Here is a 22,938-nt window from a genome sequence, read left to right on the forward strand (position 1 = left end):
AAGAAGCAGTCCTGTTCTACCTCCTCCGGAAGACCTGCGAGTATGGATGGATGGAGCAAGCCTTCTTGACAACTCCGGGTTGCCGTCCCTCCAGCAGCGCTTTAAGAGACAAGACCAGCGTCTGGATGGGCCCAGATGCAAACTGGGCACAGTGGGGATCCACCGAACCTTCACGGGTTAAAACAGGTTTTGAGAGGGCAGCAGATTTTGGAACAGTCTTCAAGGGCAGCCCTGCAGTAGTCTAGGCAGGAGGGTTCCGGGAGGGTTCCGGGACTAGATTGCACCCTGGATTTTAGCTGGGTGAGCTGGGCTCTGCGGTGTGATCCAGCAGGGACCCCTGGGCAGATTTCTAATGTTAGAGAGTTGAAAAAAAGATATAACTAACTAGAAAATGGAGGGGGGGGGGTTGGAAAGAGGGAAAAAGGTGAGGGGCGCATGGAGAATTAGAAAGCAGGGCTGAGTTTAGCGGCCCTACTCCCAAGAAAGTTTATGGAATTGTCCTGTTGCGAGGGATCCCCAGGGGTCATCCAGCCCAACCCGTTGCGATGTATGGAAAAACTGCTAAAGAATCCCCGGTATTTTAAGCCTCCGGTGAAGGAGACGTTATCTACAAGGCTGCAGGATCTGACCCATCCCGGGCCCGATCCAGCAAGGCTCCCTCGCGCAAATCCCGTTTTATTTCAGAGCTGGATCAGGCCCCAGGTTAACACGTGTGCGCCTCGCGTGCAAAAATAAAAGCAACAACACCCCAGTGAGATATATAGCTCTCTATATATATATATTCCCCGCCCCTGCCGGGCCCTGGGGAGTCGACGCCTTTTGCAAAAGTGCGCGCATCTCTGCTTCGCAAGCTGCGCGCATCTCCGGAGACCCCGCGGGCGCTAGGACCGCGCCGCCGCCTCCTCCCGCCGGCTGCAGCTGGGTATAAATGCAGGGCATGTGGGTCTGTTTGCAGTTTGCATGAGGATAAACCAGCCTGGGAGGGAGCCCGAACTGGGGGGGCCCGCAGGAGCCTTCCCGGGCCCGCGCCGCGCTGCGTAACGGGCGCGCCCAGCCTCTCCAAATCTCTGGACCCGGGAGCGCAGTTAAAGACCCCAGACGTCGAGGAGGAGGAGGAGGAGGAGAAGGTCCTGGTTTCTTTGCTGCAAGAAGGAAGAGAAAGGAGAGGCACGTGGTCGGTGGGCAGAGAAGAGGCGCAGGATCCTCCTTGCTGGGCGACGGCAGCTTGCAAGAGGGGTGCGCCCCCCAAAAACCCCTTGCAACCCACCAGCTGCAGCCCTTCGGTGCGCGGAGGCAAGAGGCGGAAGAGTCAGCAGGATTGCAAGCCGCGGCCAGGTTAATGGCAGCTGCGCCTTGCAGCAAGAGGTTGGTTTAATTGCGATTTAAAAGGAGAGGAAGGTGCGTTTGGGCGCGCGCCTGGGTGTTTGCGGGTGGAGAGAGAGAGGGGTGGGGGGAAATCCCTGGTTTGGTAAACGCCGCACTCCTCCCCAGCCCTTTTTAAAAATCTGTTTTTCCTGCTTGGCTCAAGGCGGCTGCAGAAGCGACTCGCAAGTTGTTGTTTTTTTTTGGCCGCCCTACATTTTTCTCCTCCTCTGCTGGTTTTTCTTGCAGATCTTGGGTGACCATTGGAGCGCGCGCGCGCCCCCCTCCTCTCTCTCTCTCTCTCTCTCTCTCTCTCCTGGAAAAAGGTTTGGGAGCGAATCGGAGACTTGACTTGTTTATTTATTTAAAAGCCAGCTGCGTTTTCTGCGCTTGAAAAGCCAGCTTTCCCTAGTCCCCCCCCCCCCGCTCTTGCAAAACACTTGGCAAAAATAAAAAAAAGTCGCCCCTCTCCGCGCATGTGTGTCAAACTGGCCAATTCTACCCCGCGCCCGCCTTTCACCCAGTTTTGTCGTTTCGGAATGCATTCCTCGAGAAGCCTCATCTTGCAGGTTTAAAGGCGACTTTTATTTTCTGTTCACGTGTATATGTGTCACTTGGGTACGGGAGTCGCCCTATGTGTTCTCTGGGGTGCCTCAGCCCTGTTATCAACCGCTCCTGTTTTCCTGGCTTTAGGGCTCAGAGCCGCCTCTGCACGGTGGTTCCAACACCTATTTTTTATGGAAGAAAATGTTTTTTTGTTTGTTTTCTGCGTTAGAGAAAACAAATTTGCGTTAGAGAAATTTGCAAACTTGCACTAAGCTCTGAAGTTTGCCACACAATCCCAAATTTTGCCAACTATTGCGGTTGACATTTTTTCCCTTTGGAGCAGATGTTCCCTGTTAAAGTTCCCTTTCGGTCTGCAGTGTTGAGATGGTGCAAAAAACCCTCTAGAAGTTCTCTGCTGGGCTGGGGGGGGTGCCTAGAAAGCACATTAAAATGTTCTCCCCCCACGGCAAACCCAGGTTAATGAGAGACCCATAAACATTCCTCCTGGCCAGTCAAGGGACCACATGACCTGATTCCATTCCTTCCGTAATACCATCCCATTAATAATAATAATAATAATAATAATAATGGCACCTGAAAGACTTTTTTGCAATGAATCCATTCTCTCTCCCCCCCCTTTCTTTTAGGGTTGGGAGTTTGAGCGCAAACATTTTTTATTTTATTTAGCAGCTGCTAAGTCCAGAGAGCGACACACTCGCCCGCACTTGCCATGGAAAAAACTGCGATGATTTATTTTCCCCTGCCTGCTCTCTTCACATGTGATTTTTATTAGAATCAAACTGCAAGCGGTAGCTTTTGCAAAAAAAAAGGGGGGGGGAGGGAGACTTTGCTGGAAAAGGATTCTCCTTCCAAGGCAAACAAGGGGTGTTTTTTTTTGGCATGGGGGAAAAAGATCATTGCAAAAAAACTGTCCAGGTTACAAACACGATTTCGGCATCTGGCCGTTCGTTTTCCCCCTTCTTTTTTGTAACTTTGCAACTTGGAAGAACTTGGCCGACACACTCATGGATGTGTGTATGTTTTCATCTAGAAAGAAGAAATGAACTAAATCTCGCACCTGGAGGGAGTTGGAGACACCTGAGCCTGAGAGAAGGGAAGCTATTCTGTGCCAACCTGGTGGGCAGATGGGTCCTGGAAGCGATTGGCTGAGACTCTTTCCGATTTGCAAGGGATGACAGCTGCTCCTGGGATGTGAGCCTTCCTCTTCTCTCTGAACCTCTCCGGACAGCTTCAGAAGGACCTTTTGCTCTTCCCGTCGCGCGACACCCTTGAAAGGTGGTCTCTTGTTGCTTACACGGGCACGTAGCCGGGCTCCCCCTCCTCATTCCTTCCCAAATTGGCCAGCCACTCTTTGTTCGGTGCCCCCTTTGTGCCCTCTGGATGTGCCTTGTCCCTGGCACCAAAACTGGCCTCTGTTTCTCTGTGTGCATAACGTGCCCGAAATCTGGTACTCAGGGCATCACACTGGATATTCCTGTGCCATCTGTTGCTTTAGCGAGAGTCTGCCCTGTTCATTTCCCCCTCCCGGGCCTTGGCATGCGCTGGGCAAAGGGCTTCTAGAGTCCCCGCGGCCATGGACCCCTCCGCTGCCGACGCTGCCTTCTCGGACGTCCACCTGTGTGGCTACCTGCGCAAGCAGAAGTCCCACCGCCGGCGCTTCTTCGTCCTGCGGCGCGGCAGCGAGCGAGGCCCCCCTCGCCTGGAGTACTACGAGAACGAGAAGAAGTTCCGGGCGGGGGGCCTCTGCACCCGCCCCAAAAGGACTTATCTGCTGGCCAGCGCCCTCAACGTCAACAAGCGGGCGGACGCCCGGCACAGGCACCTCATCGTGCTCTACGGGCGCGACGGCACCTTCGGAGTGGCAGCCGAGGACGCGGAACAGCAGCAGGCGTGGTACGCGGCGCTGGTGGAGCTGCACTCCAAGGGTGAGTGGGAAGGGGGGGTCCACGTTGGCCGGGGGGGGTGGCATGCGATTATCGTGATGGCATGGCGAGGAGCTGCTGTGCCCCCTGACCCATGCCACTCCGCCTGGCCTGCGCTTGGGGGGGGGGGAATTCCTGCATGTTAAACTCTGGAACTCCCTGCTGCAGGATTTGAACGGCTTTGGAATGGTCAGTGGCTGCTTTTGAGTTCCTCCCGTGCTCAGATCCTCCTTGCTGGTTTCTCACAGGCAATTTTTCGGCCACTGTGGGGACAGGATGCTGAACTAGATGCCCCTCCTACCTGGCCTGATCCAGCAGGGCTGTTCTGATGCTGCTGTGGAGCCTCCAGGCCAAGGGACAGTCTATCTCAATTCCTTAATTATAAGGGCCATTTGGCCACTGTGCAAACAGGATCCCCATCTCGGTGGGCTCTCCTTATTTTCTTGGAGTATCTTCAGTCTTTTAAGCCAAACATGTCTTGGGGGGGGGGGGTTTCTTAATTTTTTACTATTTATTCCTAGGTGCTGCTGCTGCTGCTGCTTTTCAGATCAGGCCATGGCCCACACAGGCTGGCAGCAGTGGCTCTTCAGGGATTGGCCCTGGGACCTCAATTCTCCACCAGAAGCATGGCTTGCTTACACGAGCGATGCAATAGGAAGTTTTATACGGCGCCAGCCATCGGCCCACCTAGCTCAATACTGACTGGTACTGACTGGCAGTCAGTCAGCCATCGGCTCACCTAGCTCAATACTGCCTGGTACTGGCTGGCAGTCTTTCCCCTGCCCTCCCTGGAGATTGAACCTTCTGCATGCCAGGCAGGTGTCCTGCCACCGAGCCACAAACCTTCCCTCTCCTCTTCCCGCTGGTGCATTTACCGCAGTACTGCCTACACAGGCGGGCAGCAGCTCTTTCTGGTTTTGGGTAGACCCATGCCTAATGATAACTTCCCAGGGTTGAACTGGGAGCCTTCTGCATGAGTGGCAGAGGCTATACCCTGCTGAGCTATGGAGGCTCTACTCCCCGAAGCTACCTTCAGTCTGTTTCTTCCCGCAAGCCCACGTTTGCAACCCGGGGGGGGGGGGCTCTTCCAGGGCCACCAGCAGAGGCGTGTCTTTTGTTTTCCGACCCTTTAAACTGGCGACTCCGCCGACGCAGCGGGTTAGACTAGAGGACCTTTGGGAACCCCTTCCAAATCTATGGTTTTGTGATTTCCCCCAGGGGTTCCTGGAGGGGCAGTCTTGTTGCACAAAAACAGTGGTGACGGAGCTTCTGTGCGGCACGTGACCTTCTGCATCTTAATTCAGATGCCCAGGCCAGCTTTCCTCAACCTGGGTGCCCTCCAGCTGTTTCGGAGAGACAGTGTGGCGTAGTGGTTAGAGCGCTGGACCTAGGACCTGGGAGAGACCAGGGTGTGGCCCAGGGGGGCAGTCACTCGCTCTTAGGCTAGCCTACATCACAGGGTGGTTGTTTCGAGGCTGAAATGGGGAGGGCAGGTATGTACGGGATATAAATGTGATAAATCAATTTATTTGCATGCAGTTTGATACCGGGAGGGCTGGGAAAGACACACGTCTCTTGCCTGGGGGTCTACCTTTCTCGCTTCCAGGTGGGAGCAGGTGACAGGGCTAGAGACACGGGGGGGGGGGGGGAAATTGCAGTGGGATAGGCTGGATGACCCCGGGGGGGGTCCCTCTCACCTGCACAGTACTGGGATGCAACGAGTCTCCTAGCCCAAGATCAGGGCAGAGACCCTGATGGTCCTCAGAGGTCCTTTGAGCCCATTTCACAGATGGGCAAGCACAAACACATCCTCTGCAGGCCACAGGGTTCGACTAGATGGCCGCTGGCGGACCCCTACCCACCCTGTAATGCCGCCACCCCCCCATTTTGTTGTGCTCTTATCCAGCCTGGTCCCCTCTAGCTTTTTTGGACGGCAACTCCCATCAGCCCCAGCCTGCGGGAGGATCCCAGGTTAGGGCGAAGGCTACTCTAACCATTGCGCTTTGCTCCCCTTGCGTGATTCCCGGGCCTCTGCATAACCTTTTTTTGTTTACCCCCTGCTAATTAACCAAGCTATTTATTTCCTCCTTGCTCCCAGGGTCTTGTTGCTCTGCAGGCGCCGTTCGTTGGTCTGGGCCAGGGAGGCTGCCAGCCAGTGTAGACAATATCAAGCTAGATGGACCTGGAGTCTGTCTCAGCCCCAGCTCCCTATGTCCTCATTTAATCCAGAACAATGAGGGATAGAGCCTTGATTTGTTCCTAGGGCGCTTGGCTGCACACCTGCTTGGCATGCAGAAGGCCCCATGCTTCATTTCCTGGGGGAGACAGACCCCCTTGCCTAAAACCCCGGAGAGCTGCTGCCGGCCAGTGTCTGCAATATTGCGCTAGGGGAGAACTCGAGTGTCTGGCTGGGCAAGGGCTGTAGTTCAGTAGCAGAGCGCTTGCTAGACCTGCAGAAGGTTGCAGGATTCAGTCCTGCAGTACACCCACCTTGGCGAGGTGCAAGCGCAGCTGCCAGCCAGTGCATGCAATATTGAGCTACCCATGGCTCTCTTGAGCTGTCTCGGGATAATGGCGTCCCTCTCCTCCCCCCCCCCCCCCCGGCTTGAGGCTGCTTTGGGAGCAAAGGTTTCCCCGGGACCTTTGGGCTAGATCTCTGCAGCCCAGCCAGCCGTTTCCTGGCCCAGAAGCCTCCAGGCGTGGCATGTGGGGCCGGCTTGCCAGGGAGGAGGGAACTGGCTGCGGGCAAACCTTGGAACTGGGTCAGGAGGGTCCCGTGCCAAGCGCTGGCCTGGTGGGTGTGAGCCTGCCCCGAACTTTGCTCCTGATGGGGCGAACAGGGGTGTCACCCAAAACCTTCTCCCCTTGCAAGAATTCTTCTGCGTGCAAGCTGTGCTTCCTTGCAAAACCTCTTTCCCCTTTTCCAATTTTGCAGCTTGCGGTGTTGGAGATGTATGTTTGTGTGCGCAGCTGGTATGCGCCGCCTGGTACATAATGTTCTCTCTCTCCTCTCCCCCCCCCATACTATTCCTTGGGGGGGGGGAGAAGGCTGATTTTCCTGGGAGAGAGAGAGAGAGAGAGAGAGTCAGAGCCCAGGACTCCTGGGTTCTCCTGGCACACAGGGAGTTCTGGGTCCAGACCAGCAGTTCCCTTTTTCTTTCCTTTTTGGTGGGGGGGGGCAGGGAGCTACCCCCTCACACACACCTTGCTCCCACAACCCTGATCTCAGCGCCCCTTGCAGAAAACCCATTATCCTGAGCGGAAGCGAATGATAAAATTCAAAAGCGCCAATGGGTAACTGTTCATTTATTAAAAACCCAGCGTGATTTAATCGGCTGGGCGAAAGGCGCGAGCGCGACCCAGCTGCAGCCGGCTTTCCGAAGCCTGGTGGTCATTTTTTTAGAAAAATTATTAGTTTTTTTAATATATCATTTTCTGCAGCAATTAAACATACTTTTACAGCTTGTACGGTTTTTTCCGACTTCCATCAATCTGAAAATTTCCCAATCTATTCACTTCATATACATTTCTTACATTTAAATCTCATAACTAATATCTCTGCTCTTTCTCTACTTTGCAATGTTTCATATATATTTCTCTGTACGAAACTAGTGTGATTTGTTGACTACAGTTGCTCTTCAAATAGTTCGTATATATCTTCTGTGAATCTCTGGTCCCGCAGGTTTCGAATCCTTCCTGTCGTTTTACCCAATTCCTGCAGAGTCCATTAATCGAAGCCTGGTGGTCGTTTGCAATGTCTGTTGCGACTCCTGCTTTCCGGGGGGGGGGGTTGGGCTAGATGAGCTTTGGGTGCCCCTTCTGACTCTGCACTCCTCGGATTTTACACCTCCAATGCCCCGCTGCCACCCACTTGCCTTTTGGCACACACACACACCCCCTATTTAATCCTGTTGTCCCCGCCCCCCCCCTACTTTGGGAACTGGGGGGGGGGTCTGGACCTGCAACACCTCTCTCTGAGCATCTTCTGTCCTCCACCACCCCCCCTCGACTTTTCCCCGAACTGTTTAGCTTAAACATTTGCTCTCTCCCGAACCCGGGAGTTAACCTCAGGTTGGGGAGGGGGGGGCTTTGAATTATCCTGCCACAATCTCCCCGGCAACCGGTCCGTCTCCTTCCTTTCCAGGTGACTTGCGCACGGCGGTTGTTGCCAGGGCGCCCGTCTGTTTTTGGGTCTGTTTACCCGTTTCTCTTTCCATCCGCCCACTGCCTTCACCTTCTGTGCCCCCCACCCATTGTCGTCGTCCTCCTCCTCCTCCTCCCCCCCGCAGCCCACTGAATAACCAAAGCACTCCTTGCCACATGGCCAGATCCTTTCAGCCAGTCTGGGTGGGATGTGCAGGGTTTCCCGGGGGGTCCGAGTGCGAGAGCAACTCTCGGCTTCCAGCAGCTGGTCCTCGGAAGCGCCGCTGACCCCAATTGTGGAGGGCAGGCCATAGCCCCCGTGGCTTAGTCACCATCAACAGCTCTATCCTCTGTGAATTTGTCCCGTCCTCTAGGTTGCTGGTCACGCCTGCTTCCTGTGGCAGGCAGTTCCACAGTCCAACTGTGTGCTTCCTTTTCTCTGCCCAGGGTCAGTGCATCTTGCTTTTAACCAGAAGGTTGGTAGTTTGCGGCCACCCAGTGACAGCTGCGGACAGGATTCCTGCCTTGCTGGGGGGTTGTGCTAGATGACCCTCAGGAACCCCCTCCAACTTGCAGGTCTATGATTCGTTGGAGGTTTCTAAGCGGAGGTGGAATGGCTGTCTGTCCAGGATTCGACTGCAGTGCCTCTGCTCATTTCCACCTGGCCTGCACCTGGACTGTCTCCTGCTACTATGAGCTGGGATATGAGACCCTGCATTTCAGGGTTTGATCCCCACATTTGGTGAACAATCCCTGCATTGCAGCGGTTGGACTAGATGACCCTTGGAACCTGTTCCAGCTCTACAATTCCGTGGTTGTCCTGAACCCTCCTCCAACACTCAGCTTGGTTGGTGTGCCTTCTGAGTTACGAGAGAGGAACTTCCCTATGCACCGTCATGTATGCTTTAGTTGAGATTACTGCCTTGCAGGGAGTTGGCCAAAAGACCTTCAGAGGTACTTTCCCCCTGTATAATTATTTCTTTGCAGAATCATAGAAGTGCTGGGAGGGGCCCCTCAAAGGTCATCAAGCCCAACCCCCTGCAAGGCAGGAATTGCAGCTGACTCAACGGCCTCCTTCTCACTCGCCTTTTCCTCTCTTGTTCCCGGCCTTGCAGGAAATGCGCCCCTCGGCCGCGATTCTGCCTCCTCCCCCCGCCCGCCCTTCAAGGAGGTCTGGCAGGTGAGCCTGCGCCCCCGGGGCCTGGGCCACACGCGCAACTTGGCCGGCGTCTACCTCCTCTGCCTGACGGAGAAGACCATCGACTTTGTCCGGCTGAACTCGGACGTGGCCGCCGTGGTCCTGCAGCTGCTCAGCGTCCGCCGCTGCGGCCACTCCGAGAACTACTTTTTCATGGAGGTGGGGCGCTCGGCCGCCACGGGGCCCGGCGAGTTGTGGATGCAGGTGGAGGACCTGGTGGTGGCGCAGAACATGCACGAGACCATCCTGGAGGCCATGAAGGCGCTGAGCGACGACTTCCGGGTCCGTGCCAAGAGCCAGCCCCTGGCCTCCACGCCCATCTCGGTGCCGCCCCGGCGGCAGCACCCGGGGAACCCTCCGGCCGGTCAGGGCAGCTTCCTCTGGCGCCCGCGCCCGGAGAGCACTCCTTGCCTTCCCCACGTGCCTGGGGCACAGAAGGTGCCCGACCCGCGGAAGCCGAGTTCCCTGAGCGACTACAGCGCCGTCTCATCGGACGAAGGTGGCTCCAGCCCGGGCGAGTGCCGTCCTGCCGGGACGCCCGACCCCCTGGCCTACCTGCTGGTGGGGGGTGAGCTAGACTACGTCACCATGGGCAAGAGGGCATCGCCGGACAGCGCCTCCTTGGCACGGTGGGCGGCGGCGGCAGAAGCCAACAAGCGGTCCTCTCTGCCTCCGGTGGCGCTGGAGAAGGAGGGTCTATCGCGGAGGAAGCCGTCCGCCGTCTCCGCCAGCTACCCGGAAGGCCTCAACCTCCGCGGCTCTGACCCTGGCTACATGGCCATGCTGCCTGGCATGCCCACGGAGGACCGCGGTTATGTGCCCATGGCGCCGGGCAGTGCCTCCCCGTCCCGCGAGCGAGGAGGCTACATGCTGATGTCCCCCAGCGGCGGCAGTTCCCCGGACGGCACGGCCCGGTGGGCGAAATCGCCCGGTGGAGGTGACTACATGGATATGTCGTCCGCCAGTCACTCGGCTTCCAGCACCCCGCCAGAGCGCAGCCCTCTGCCCGGCGGCGCCCCCTTCTTCTCCCTGCCCCGCTCCTTCAAGCACGTCCCGGGGGCCGCGCTGCGCCCTTTTGACCCCCGCCACCTCTCCGGGTCCTCGTCCACCAGCTCCGACAGCCTGGAGGAGGCGGGCGGACACCCCCGGACCCTCTTCACCTGCCGGGAAGCGGCAGCGCCGCCCCGCAGCCCTGGCGAGTACGTCAGCATTGAGTTCGGATCCTGGGCGGCTGCAGACTACATCAACATGTCGGCCGGGGCTGCGCCGGAGGGACTCGCCCAGCCACCGCCGGCCGACAACTATGCCGAGATGGCGCCCGGGACCCGGCTGGTATGTGCCCGCTCTCAAGGGAGGAGGCGGCACTGCTCAGAGACGTTCCCCGAGGCGGAGAGGAATGGGGTGGAGCCCCCGGCCGGAGAGGCACAAGTCGAGCCAGGCCTGAACTACATCGACTTGGACCTGGCGAATGAGGCAGCGCCTGTCCTGCGGCTGCCAGCGGTGCCCGCCCCAGCTGCGGTGATCCACAGCTATGCCAGCATCGACTTCCACCGCTCTGGGGAGCTTCGGGGGCAGAAGGCGAGCTCAGAGGGGGCAGGTGAGTGGTGGCGGCGGGAAGGCCGGGCAGGTACCTGGTTTTGAACAACATGTCTGTATCACCATCTGAACATCGCAATATATTGGTATACAGTGGTACCTCGGGTTACAGACGCTTCAGGTTACAGACTCCGCTAACCCAGAAATAGTACCTTGGGTTAAGAACTTTGCTTCAGGATGAGAACAGAAATTGTGCTCTGGCAGCGCAGCAGCAGCAGGAGGCCCCATTAGCTAAAGTGGTGCTTCAGGTTAAGAACAGTTTCAGGTTAAGAACTGACCTCCGGAACGAATTAAGTACGTAACCAGAGGTTCCACTGTACAGTCATACCTCGGGATGAATACGCTTCAGGTTGAGCATTTTTGGGTTGCGCTCCACGGTGACCTGGAAGTAACGGAATGCATTACTTCCGGGTTTCGCCGCTCACGCATGCGCAGACGCTCAAAATGATACCATGTGTGGAAGCGGCAAAACGTGCAGTCGCATGTTACATTTGCTTCAGGGTGTGAACGGGGCTCCAGAACGGATCCCGTTCGCATCCAGAGGTACCACTGTACAGCGGTACCTTGGTTCTCAAACTTTATCCGTTCCAGAAGTCTGTTCCAAAACCAAAGCGTTCCAAAACCAAGGCGTGCTTTCCCATAGACAGTAATGCAAAACAGATTAATCCATTCCAGACTTTTAAAAACAACCCCTAAGACAGCAGTTTAACATGAATTTTACTATCTAACGAGACCATTGATCCATAAAATCAAAGCAATAAACAATTTACTGTACTATAAAATAAATAACGCAGGGACGCAGGTGGCGCTGTGGGTTAAAGCCTCAGCGCCTAGGGCTTGCCGATCGAAAGGTCGGCGGTTCGAATCCCTGCGGCAGGGTGCGCTCCCGCTGCTCGGTCCCAGCGCCTGCCAACCTAGCAGTTCGAAAGCACCTCCGGGTGCAAGTAGATAAATAGGGACTGCTTACCAGCGGGAAGGTAAACGGCGTTTCCGTGTGCGGCTCTGGCTCGCCAGAGCAGCGATGTCACGCTGGCCACGTGACCCGGAAGTGTCTCCGGACAGCGCTGGCCCCTGGCCTCTTAAGTGAGATGGGCGCACAACCCCAGAGTCTGTCAAGACTGGCCCGTACGGGCAGGGGTACCTTTACCTTTACCTTTAAAATAAATAAGGCAGTTTTGTGATGATAAAAATTAAACAAAAATTCTTACCTGCACTGATGATAGTCATTGTTCTGCAGTCATGGAATCAATCGATCAGTAGCTGAACTGGTTTCCACACAGTCACAAAAACAAATTAACCGAAAAAGCCTCAAAATCAAAAACGCAAAATAAGTAGCGAAAACCAAACGTAGTCCATTCGGGAAGTCCATTTGACTTCCGAAATGTTCGAAAACCAAGACGCAGCTTCTGATTTGTGCAGGTGCCCTGGAAACAATATCCGACAGCCGCATTAGACGTTCGGCTTCGAATTTTTTTTGAAAACTGGAACACTTCCGGGTTTTCAGCGTTTGGGAACCAGCAAGGCGTTTGAGAACCAAGGTAGCAATGTATCACAATGTCTTAAATAAGGACAGAGCTACATAGAGACATTTGCTGTCTTCACGGTTTCCCCCACTTTTGGGTTTTTGCAAAACACACAAACATCATGATTTGCAATATATCTCCAGATCAAATATTAGGAAACTGCTATCATATACTGACCTGAAACCAGTTTTGGAGGATATATGTCGCGCAGCCCTGACACACATCATGATTCGTGATATATTGCAAGGTCAAAAACTATGAAACCGATATAAAGATGTGGACTTCAAACTGGTTTTGGGCGATCTATCGATACGTCATGCAGCCGTTCTCTGCAACATGGCGAAGAGGATTCTTGAGTCGGGGGGGACGAGGACGGCCTCATCTGTTTAAAGTTCGGCCGTTCCATTTCATTATTTGTTCAATTTGCCTACGTTTCGGGGCAGTTCACAGCATAAAAACACATAGGTAAAAACACGAAACACGTAATAAAATGAATGAAGACACAAACCAATCAAGGCCCTTGGCCGCAAAGGATTCTGGGAATCGCGGTTTCTGAAAGATCGTGGGGTTTTTGAGGAGACTCGCGTAATCCCTACAATTCCTCTTCCCAGGGAACCTCAGGAATGAGAATACAGGTCTCCTCTTGGCACCCTTAACGAACTACAATTCCCAGGATGCACCCTGAACGAACTACAATTCCCAGGATTCTCTGGGGGGGGGGAGCTGCGTCTGCTTAAAGCTGTGTGATTCTGCTTTAAAGGCGGTGGTGCGGAGGAGGCATTTAAACAGGTTGGGTGGCCACCTGTCACGAGATTCGTCGGCCGCGATTTCTGCATTTCAGGGGCCGGGTTGGACTAGATGGCCCCTGGGTGCCCCCTTCCAACTTTACAATTCAGCGATTCTCCGAAACCTGCTGCCAGGGAGAGGCTCTCCTTTCGTTGGCTGCTCCTCTGCCGGGTAAATAGGCAGGCTTTTCACGGAAGCATTTACTAGGGGCTGTTAAAAGTCTATTCCTAGCCTGACGGGATGGAGAAACATGCAGTGATTTTTTGGGTTAGGGAGAGAAAGGTCATTGCTGCTCGTAGCTTGGAAGCTCTCCGTGTCCCTAGAGCTGGGGGCAGGTGCTTCTCCTTTGACACGGTGGCTTGGGGGTCCCTTAATAATAATAATAATAATAATAATAATAATAATAATAATAAATTTATCCCCTGCTGAGTTTTCCCAGCCACTCTGGGCAGCTTTCAACAGAATATTAAAATACAATAATTATTAAACATTAAAAGGTTCCCTGAACAGGGCTGCCTTCAGGTGTCTTCTAAAAGTTTGGTAGTTATTTTTCTCTTTGACATCTGGTGGGAGGGCGTTCCACAGGGCGGGAGCCACCACCGAGAAGGCCCTCTGCCTGGTTCCCTGTAACATGGCTTCTCGCAGGGAGGGAACTGCCAGAAGGCCCTCGGCGCTGGACCTCAGTGTCCGGGCTGAGTGATGGGGGTGGAGACGCCCCTTCAGGTATACTGGACCGAGGCCATTTAGGGCTTTCAAGGTCAGCACCAACACTTTAAACTGTGCTCAGAAATGTCCTGGGAGCCAGTGTAGGTCTTTCAGGACCCGTGGTATGTGGTCTCCCAGTCCCCAGTATGGCTGCCACATTCTGGATTAGTTGTAGTTTCTGGGTCACCTTCAAAGGTAGCCCCACGTAGAGCGCATTGCAGTAGTCCAAGCGGGAGATAACCCGAGCATGCACCACTCTGGCCAGACAGTCCGCAGGCAGGGAGGGTCTCATCCTGCATACCAGATGGAGCTGGTAGACAGCCGCCCTGGACACAGAACTGACCTGCGCCTCCATGGACAGCTGTGAGTCCAAAATGACTCCCAGGCTGTGCACCTGGTCCTTCAGGGGCACAGTTGCCCCATTCAGGACCAGGGACTCCCCCACACCCACCCGCCCCTGTCCCCCGAAAACAGTACTTCTGTCTTGTTAGGATTCAAGACAATCTGTTAGCCACCATCCATCCTCCAACCGCCTCCAGGCACTCACACAGGACCTTCACCACCTTCACTGGTTCTGATTTGAAAGAGAGGTAGAGCTGGGTATCATCTGCATATTGATGGACACCCAGCCCAAACCCCCTGATGATCTCTCCCAGCGGCTGCATGTAGATGTTGAAAAGCATGGGGGAGAGGAGGGAACCCCGAGGCACCCCCCTTGGCTAGCTCGGGGCCGTAGAACTGCTGGAAGGGGACCCCACCCCAAGAAGGGTCATCCAGTCCAACCCCCTTTTCAGAGAAAGGAGTCGCAGCTACAGAACCGCTGGTGATGTGGGTCCACCCAACCTCTTGCTTAAAACCTCCAGCGAAGGAGATTCTGCCCCATAGAATTGGAGGTTGAAAGGGTCCCATCGCAAGTACTGCGTTTCCAGTGCAGCTATATTCAGAGAAATAGCGCTGCTTCCGGCTGAGCGGAGCCACTCCGGCTAGTAGCATAGCTGTCAACTTTCCCCTTTTCTTTCGAGGAATCCTATTCGGAATAAGGGAATTTACCTTAGAAAAAGGGAAACGTTGACAGCTTTGCTAGTAGCCATCGAGAGCCCTCTCCTCTTCCTCCTCCATGGGTTTGTCCCATCCTCTTTGGAAGCCCCCCAGGTCAGTGGCTGTCACTGTTTCCAGTGGACATGAGTTCCATAGGTCAACCACGTGCTTTCTTTCATCTTCCCAACATTTTTCCTTTTTCCTTTTGCAGACATGCATTTTAATAAGTAATAAAGAGCAGGTGTCGTTAACAATCACCTCTGAAATCTCATTAATAATAATAATAATAATAATTTATTTTTATCCCAGCCATAGCCGGGCTCATAGCCCCATCTTCCAACATCCAGCTGTGTGGGATGCTCACGAGTTCGAATCTTACAAGAGAGAGGACAGAAAACGCCCATCCCATGATTTCTCCCTGCCGGGCATAATTTTGCAAACTTCTACAATGCCGCCATTTGTTCGCCTCTTCTCCTTTAAGCATTTTCTGGCAATTTTGGGGAAATTTTGGGAAACAGGCTAGCATCTCCCCTACTCTGCCCAGCGGGGGAAAACGTCGGGTTTGGCTTCTTCCTTAACCACGGTGATTTCCAAACCTCCCTGCGAGGCCTGGGGCATGTTTGCTTTGCCTTATCAGCCGCCTACCTGCCGGCGCACCTGCCGCGAGGCTCACCTGGTGGCACAGCGCGGTCCGGAATTACTCCTGGCGACGCACCCAGGTGTCTCTTGCCAGTTCGTGGCCCCTGCGCTCTCCTCGTGGGGGGGAGGAGAGGGACGGCATTATCCCGAGGCAGGCCAACATAACTGTGGGTTGCTCAATATTGCAGACACAGGCTGGCAGCAGGGGCGGCACCTCGCCAGCACTGCAGGACTGAATCCTGCAACCTTCTGCAGGTCTAGCAAGTGCTCTGCGACTGAACAGCAGCCCTTGCCCAGCCAGACACTTGGGCTCCCCCTAGCGCAATATTGCAGACACTGGCCGGCAGCAGCAGCAGCAGCTATCCAAGGTTTCAGGCAGGGGGTAGCTGGAAATGCTGTCGGGAAATGAAGCATGGGGCCTTCTGCATGCCAAGCAGGTGTGCAGCCAAGTCTAGCTCTGCATTTGGGCTGAGCTAGGGGCACAGCAGTTCTGCATATTCATTTATTCAATTGCAAATTAGATCCCCTCTTTTTTCCACCCCAGGGAGCTCAAGTAGGGGCAGAAATTTGTAAACTTAAAATGCACGGATGGAAGAAAGTATTCCTCCCTCTCGTGCGGCACTCAAACTCGTGAGCATCTCACAAAACCTGAACGGGCAGATAAAAAAGAACCACGCCGTTAACCTGCGGAACTCCCTGCCACAGCAAGCAGCCCTGACCAGCAGCCCAGATGGCTTTAGAAGACAAATTTGTGGAGGTGCTGGAAGCTGCAGGGAGGAGAGAGGGGGTCTTGTGTTCAAATCCTTATTCCAGGCTTCCCACCGACCACTGCGGGACCAGAGGGGCCGTTGGACTAATGCAGCAGGCTCTTAGTATGCGGTCCTCTCCCCCCTCATTTAATCCCCACAACAACCCTGTGAGGTGGGCTAGTTGGCCAGGGGCCACCCAGTGAACTTCCTGGATGAGGGGCGCGATTTGAACCCTGGTCTCTCCCAGGTTCTGGTCCGGCGCTCTAACCACTGCACCACCGCTGCCTCTGGCATTGCAAACAGTGGAGTTGGCCGTGCGTTGAAAAATCTTGGCTGGCCTCCTTCCCCATCTTCATTTCAGGTCTCTAATTTGGAGAGCTGTTTTCACAGCTGTGAATGCTTAAGGTTTAAGTTTAAGGCCACCTTGGCAGGGCCAAGATCCCTGGACAGAATTAGGGTGGGGGTCTCTCCTCAGATGACCGGCAGAAGCATTTGGGCTTCAGAGATTGGAGTGGGGAAAACCATGCAGGAATAGCACAAAAAGAGGCGTTTTCTTCCCTCTCTGAGGCCTTTGTGCTCTGCTTAGCATGTGGAACTCCCCGACACATGATGTGGGGCTTGTTCACTTGCTTTAGGGGCTTTTAAAGGTGACTTAGACCAATCCTATGGGCCTCTACCCAAGTCTGCTGATTGCCACAACAGACTGATTGATTAATTAATAATTATAAATTAATTGCCTTTGTATTACTTCCTGCTTCAGAGGCGGCCCGCCATAGAATGACAGTTGCCTGGGAGAAATACGGAGTGGTTAGAATTGGGATTTGGAAAACCGTTAAAAGGACATGCAACGAAATTCAACCAAGGGGAAGCGAGGAAGTCACTTAATGTTAATAAGTGTAATTTTCAATAAGCCTAATAATAATAATAATAATAATAATAATAATAATAATAATATATTCCATTTATTATACTGCCCTTTATCAAAAGATCCCTGTTCGGTGTACAACATTAAGAACACATTTTGCAGAGTGCCATAATAAAAAGCGTAACCGCATAATAATAAAATGTAATGCAGTTTAATAATAAAATAATAAAAATTATTAAGCTGCACGTAATGCAGCTTAATAATAAAATAATAAAATAATGAAAATAACAGTCCCCCGCCCCCCCAGCTCTAACAGGCCATAGATTATTTCATGGCCAAAGGCCATTGAAGAGGGGAAAAAAAAATTTTCCCAACTTTTTTTATTTGTTTTCACAACATTATAAACAAACATATAAGACAAACAAACACAAATCATAGCCTTATTGAAAATTACACTTATTAACATTAAGTGACTTCCTCGCTTCCCCTTGGTTGAATTTCGTTGCATGTCCTTTTAACGGTTTTCCAAATCCCAATTCTTATAAAATTTAACTTAAACATTAACATCCTTAGATCTTCACACTGTGAAATAAAACATATTAATTCATCCCTTAACATAAATAAAATCCTAAGCCAATTAGGTATCCGCAAGCTGTTTTCAGTTAATTTAACTTAACACATTTAACAAAGTAATCATTAAATTTAATCCACTCTTCCTGGTACTCCTCCTCCTCCTTCTGGTCGCGGACTCTTCCGGTTAGATCGTCTAGCTCCAAAAAACCCATCATCTTCATCTGCCATTCTTCTGAAGAGAAATGTTTTTGCCTGCTGTCTAAATATAGACAGCCTTTCTGTGGAGAGCATGGGAGCCACCACCGAAAAGGCCCTGTTCTCTTGTTGCAGCCCTCTGGGGTGGAGGGGATGTAGAAGAGTGCAGGATCCGGGGTGCTACATATGGGGAGAGGAGGTCCTTAAGTTATTGAGACCCTGAACCATGTCAGGCTCTAATCACCCAACCCCATATTCCCCCCCCACCTCTCCAGAGACATAATACAAACCCTTTCCTGCTTTTAAGAGAGAGGTTTCAGTTCTTAGATTTCTTCAAGAGCCTGCAGGATCAGACCAAAGGGGTCCCCTCTAGACCAGCACCCTGTTCTCACAGCGGCCACAACCAGATGCCCATCAGGGGAGAGCCTAAAATCAGGATTCGAACACAAGACCGGCACTCTCCCCTCCTGTCGTTTCCAGGAAAAACTATTCGGAAGCATCGCTGCCTCAAATTGTGAAGGGCAGAGTGTGGCCATCGCGGCCGGCGGCCATCGATAGCCCTCCCCTCTATGAATTTGCCCAGTCCTCTTTTACAAACAATCCTGTGGGAGGGAGTTCCGTAGTCCATGCAAAAAAGTACTTTTATCTGCCCGAAATCTCCCATCGTTCGTCGGCTGTCCCCTCCTGCCCCCACCAGAGTATTTCCAGAGCGCTCTAAACCCCGGGATCTCCCTGCCAGCCCACAAAGGAGCAAGCCCCACTTTTTTAGCCTCGGTTTTCCCCAGCTGCGAAATGGGCGCGTCTTGAGAGCCCATTGCGGTAAGTGTGAGTTTCGTAGGTGGCTGACCCCCCCCCTTCCCCAACCAAAGCATCTGGTTGGGGAAAGGGTGGGGGCTGCACTCTAGGAAAGGGAGAAACCTGTTTGCATGCTTGCGCACCCCCCCCCCCCAGTTTGGGGGCTTGAAGAGAAGATGTTCTTCCCCAGCTCCCCAAATCCTCACCTGCCCTGTTAAAATTCCTCTCTATATTTATCTGCTTCCTCCGACAGCTGAGGCCGCCTTGCCGTCCCTGGAGAGCGGGGGGGGGGGGGGAGTTCCTCCTCCGCTGCTCCTCTCTCCCCCCCCCCCCAATTCTTTCCTCCCTCCCTTCCTTCCATTCTTTCCTTCTCGTCTTCATGGCAAGGGGCACAGTTTCTGCACACCCCTCTCCATCCTCTGCCGTGCTGCCAAAGCTCAAGGCCCAGGGAAAATCACTGGAGGAAGGGGCGGAGCAAGGCCTGCGAGGGGTGGGGCCTTGGAGAGGGTCCTGAGGGCCACATAGAGAGGCCCGGGGGCCACATCCAGCCTGCAGGCCACCAGGGATCCAGGGCTGCCCTTCTTTTCCTCTAAGCTATTGCCCACTTGTTCCTTTTTTGGGATGTGCCACAAAACCAACCTTCCTTCCTTCCTTCCTTCCTTCCTTCCTTCCTTCCTTCCTTCCTTCCTTTCATTATCTTCCTTCCTTCCTTCCTTCCTTCCTTCCTTTTTCTTCCTTTCTTCCTTTCATTATCTTCCTTCCTTCCTTCCTTCCTTCCTTCCTTCCTTCCTTCCTTTTTCTTCCTTTCTTCCTTTCATTATCTTTCTTCCTTCCTTCCTTCCTTCCTTCCTTCCTTCCTTCCTTCCTTTTTCTTCCTTCCTTCCTTCCTTCCTTCCTTCCTTCCTTCCTTCCTTCCTTCCTTTATCTTCCTTTTCCTTCCTTCATCTTCCTTCCTCTTTCTTTATTTTGCTCTTTTTCTTTATCTCCCTCTTTCTTTCTTTCTTTCTTTCTTCCTCCCTCCCTCCCTCCCTCCCTCCCTCATACCTCTGGTTGCAAACGCGATCCGTGCAGGAGGCACGTTCGCAGCCTGAAGTGCGACGCCTGCGCGCGCACGTGATGGGATTCAGTGCTTCTGCGCATGACATCATTTTGCGCTTCTATGCATTTGTGAGCGCCAAAACCTGGAAGTAACCCATTTTGGTAATTCCGGGTTCAGCGCAGTCCGCAACCCAAAAATGCGCTACCTGCAGTGTTCGTAACCCAAGGTACGACTGTATTTCATCTTCCTTCCTTCCTTCCTTCCTTTTCAATCCTTCCTTCATCTTCCTTCTTTCTTTCTTTTGTTCTTTTTCTTTATCTCTTCCTTCCTTTTATCTTCCTTTATCCTCCTTTTCCTTCCTTCATCGTCCTTCCTCTTTCTTTCTTTCTTTCTTTCTTTCTTTCTTTCTTTCTTTCTTTCCTCCTCCCCTCCCTCCCTCCCTCCCTCCCTCTTATTTCATATTCCCATCTTTTCCTTCCTTCATCTTCCTCCCTTCCTTCCTTCCTTCCTTCCTTCCTTCCTTTCCCTCCCTCCCTCCCTCCCTCCCTCCCTCCTATTTCCTATTCCTTCCCTTCTTTTCCTTCCTTCATCTTCCTCCCTCCCTCCCCCTTCCTTCCTTCCTTCCTTCCTTCCTTCCTTCCTTCCTTCCCCTCCCTCCCTCCCTCCCTCCCTCCCTCCCTCCTATTTCCTATTCCTTCCCTTCTTTTCCTTTCTTCATCTTCCTTCCTTCCTTCCTTCCTTCCTTCCTTCCTTCCTTCCTTCCTTCCTTCCCTTCTTTTCCTTCCCACCATCTCTTCTTCCAGCCCCCCCCTCGCTGTCTCTCTCCCCCCCAGTTTGCATCCTTAAACTTCATCCCCTGCGATGGTGACAGCGCCCCCCCCCCCCTGCGCAGCCCTGGGGCTTTTCCGTTGAGAGAAAAGACGAGTACAAGATAGAAGTTGATGTCATTACGCAACGGTCAGAGAAAGGTCTCTTCCCCACAAAATGAGAATTTGTGGGCACCCAGCAAAGCTGCGTTTGGGGAGATTCAGGGCAGAGAAAAGAAAACTCCCTCTTCACGCAGCACAGAGTTAGACTGTGGAACTCCCTGCCACAGCAGGCAGGGATGGCCACATAAGGCAGGGACTGGACAAATCCATGGAGGAGGAGGAGAGGGCTGGCAGTGGCCAGGAGTTCGAATCCTGCTTGCGAGTTTCCCAGTTGAGACCAGAGGGGGCCCCGATCCTGAAGACTCCTGGGTTCTGAGGCTCTTTTAAGTAGACCTGGCCCTCACAGCACAGGGCGTTCTGGTTTTCTTTTTTTAATGACACTGGGACTTTGTTCCCAATCCGTCGGGCCCAGACTATAATTTTCATACCAGGGAGAGCTTTGCTGCGGTCTCATCCTGGCTCACACACTCACCTCCCTCCTCCCCCCCCCTTTTTTTTAGTATTTTCCTTTTTTATTCGTTGCTCAGAAACTTGGCTTCTTGCTGGACGAGAGACGTGGTTATGGGTACAACGCTCTCCCTTACGGAGATTGGGGTGTGTGTGTCTTGTGGGACTGGGTTTGGAAAAGCGGATTAAGAATTAAGGACAGTACTTATACCCCAGCCAGATGGGTGGGGTATAACTAATAAATTATTATTATTATTATTATTATTATTATTATTATTATTATTTCTAAGTGCCCTGTGGCTGCTGGGTTGCGCCTTGCGCACTTGAGCCGGGGTCTCTTCTAAGGCCCCCTCTGCCAACGGGAAGGAAGGGCCCCTCTGAGCACGTGCAAAGTATCTGGGGTGGGGGGGAGCTGACCAGGAGGAATAATAATTCCCCTTAAACCTCTTTTTCGCCCATCTCTGGGTTCTTTTCTTTGGTTGACCTGGTGCCTGAAACAGATTTATTTTTTCTCTTCCTCTCTCATTTCAGATTCCTGATTCCGCCAGCAAGGAAGATAACGCAAACCGCAAACCGACCTCCCTTGTCGCCGACATCATTTTTCACGATTGTTGGGTTTTTTTGCACTATAGCAATATTGGCTTCTTTAATTTTCCACCCCTCGGCCGCAGTTCTTTGGATGTAAAGTGCCTTTTTTGGGGGGTGTTTTGCCCCCCCCTTCCCCATGGGAGAACTCTGGAATTGTGCCCTAATCTGCTTGCCACCAAAGATCTGTATGTGTCTGTGTTTGTTGGCTCGTGTGTTGGGGTTTTTTTTTTGGAGGGGTGTGTGTGTGTGTGTTTGGCCACCTCTGTAAGTCTGGGAAACGAATTTCCCAATTCAATTCTGCAAGGTGGAGTTTCCCAACCTGGCGCCCTCCCTGGGAGTTATAGCGCAAAGCCATGGGAGGAATGGGAAGAACGCACACCCCAGAACTTATCTGCTTAACTTCGGAAATACACGCCTGTCGTCGTCCCCCCCTTGCAAAAAGAAATGCTAAAGGCGACTGCTTTTTTTGCTTCAGAGGGAGCCCCCTTGAACCCGTGTCTCGCCTCCGTGTCGTTTGTGGCCAAACGCCCCACCTGACTCAAGTGCCTGCGCCCTCCTGTGAAGACCCCCCCTCCCAAATCGCTGCAGCAGTTTGCAGAGAGAGGGAATATTTTGGGGTTCCCCGAAACTCCCCTGGGCCCGTCTCGTAACGCCTCGCACTTCTTTGCTGTTGGGAACTGACGGCATTATTTGCTTCTCTCGTATTTGGAAATAAAAGAGATTTTCAGAACTGGAAAACGGAGTTGTGGGGGTGAATTCTGAGGAGGCGATGGGGGTGTCTTGCCCCTTTTGGAGCCAGGGTGGGTTGGAGCGGGGCCACAGGAGGGTGGTGGTTCCCCCCCCTCCCCAGTTCATTCTTTCGTTGAGATTCCTGCGGGTTGGACTAGAGGACCTCTGGGAGTCCCGTGCAACTCTACAATCCTGTGCTCTCAAGGTTTTTAAACAGGTTGTATGGGCATCTTTCGGGGATTCAGCCGTGGTTCCAGGTGGGGGCTGAATTTCTCTTTCCGCAAACTCCCAAAGCTGCCTTTCTCAACTTGTGGGTCCCCAGATGTTGTTGGACTACAACTCCCATCACCCCTAGCTAGCCAGGCCAGAGCTCAGGGATGATGGGAGTTGTAGTCCAACAACATCTGGGGACCCACAGCTTGAGAACCGCTGTGACCCAACAGAAGCAGGGTGGGTGGGCCTGAGCCCCCCCCCCAAACTCAGACCCAAGCAGTTTTAAAAGTGGGGAGACACCTGGCTTCCCAGTAGGACATGTGAAAAGGGGGTCTCG

At 53.2% G+C, this 22,938-nt stretch overlaps 1 protein-coding gene across 5 annotated transcripts; it reads left to right on the plus strand.

The window, feature by feature from the left end:
- The first annotated feature begins 905 nt into the window (after nucleotides 1-905).
- On the plus strand, nucleotides 906-22,397 carry LOC307202149 (insulin receptor substrate 1-like). Of its 5 annotated transcripts, none has more exons than XM_079951868.1 (4): nucleotides 906-1,398; nucleotides 2,960-3,854; nucleotides 9,110-10,789; nucleotides 21,603-22,397. In XM_079951868.1, exons 2-4 carry the CDS (start codon nucleotides 3,503-3,505, stop codon nucleotides 21,608-21,610), a joined length of 2,040 nt encoding a protein of 679 aa, XP_079807994.1. In that variant the 5' UTR covers nucleotides 906-1,398; nucleotides 2,960-3,502; the 3' UTR covers nucleotides 21,611-22,397. The 5 variants fall into 5 exon arrangements, with proteins under 5 accessions (XP_079807994.1, XP_079807995.1, XP_079807996.1 ...); XM_079951869.1 differs by having other exon boundaries at nucleotides 906-1,365; XM_079951870.1 differs by having other exon boundaries at nucleotides 906-1,335.
- Nucleotides 22,398-22,938: the final 541 nt, after the last annotated feature.

This window comes from Podarcis cretensis (assembly GCF_951804945.1).
Source record: "Podarcis cretensis genome assembly, chromosome: 13".
Lineage (NCBI taxonomy): Eukaryota > Metazoa > Chordata > Lepidosauria > Squamata > Lacertidae > Podarcis > Podarcis cretensis.

Coding starts and splice junctions, on each gene's coding strand:
- LOC307202149 (XM_079951868.1), top strand. CDS start 3,503: ATGGACCCCTCCGCTGCCGACGCTGCCTTCTCGGACGTCCACCTGTGT. Junction 3,855..9,109: donor GGTGGAGCTGCACTCCAAGG/GTGAGTGGGAAG, acceptor CCGGCCTTGCAG/GAAATGCGCCCCTCGGCCGC.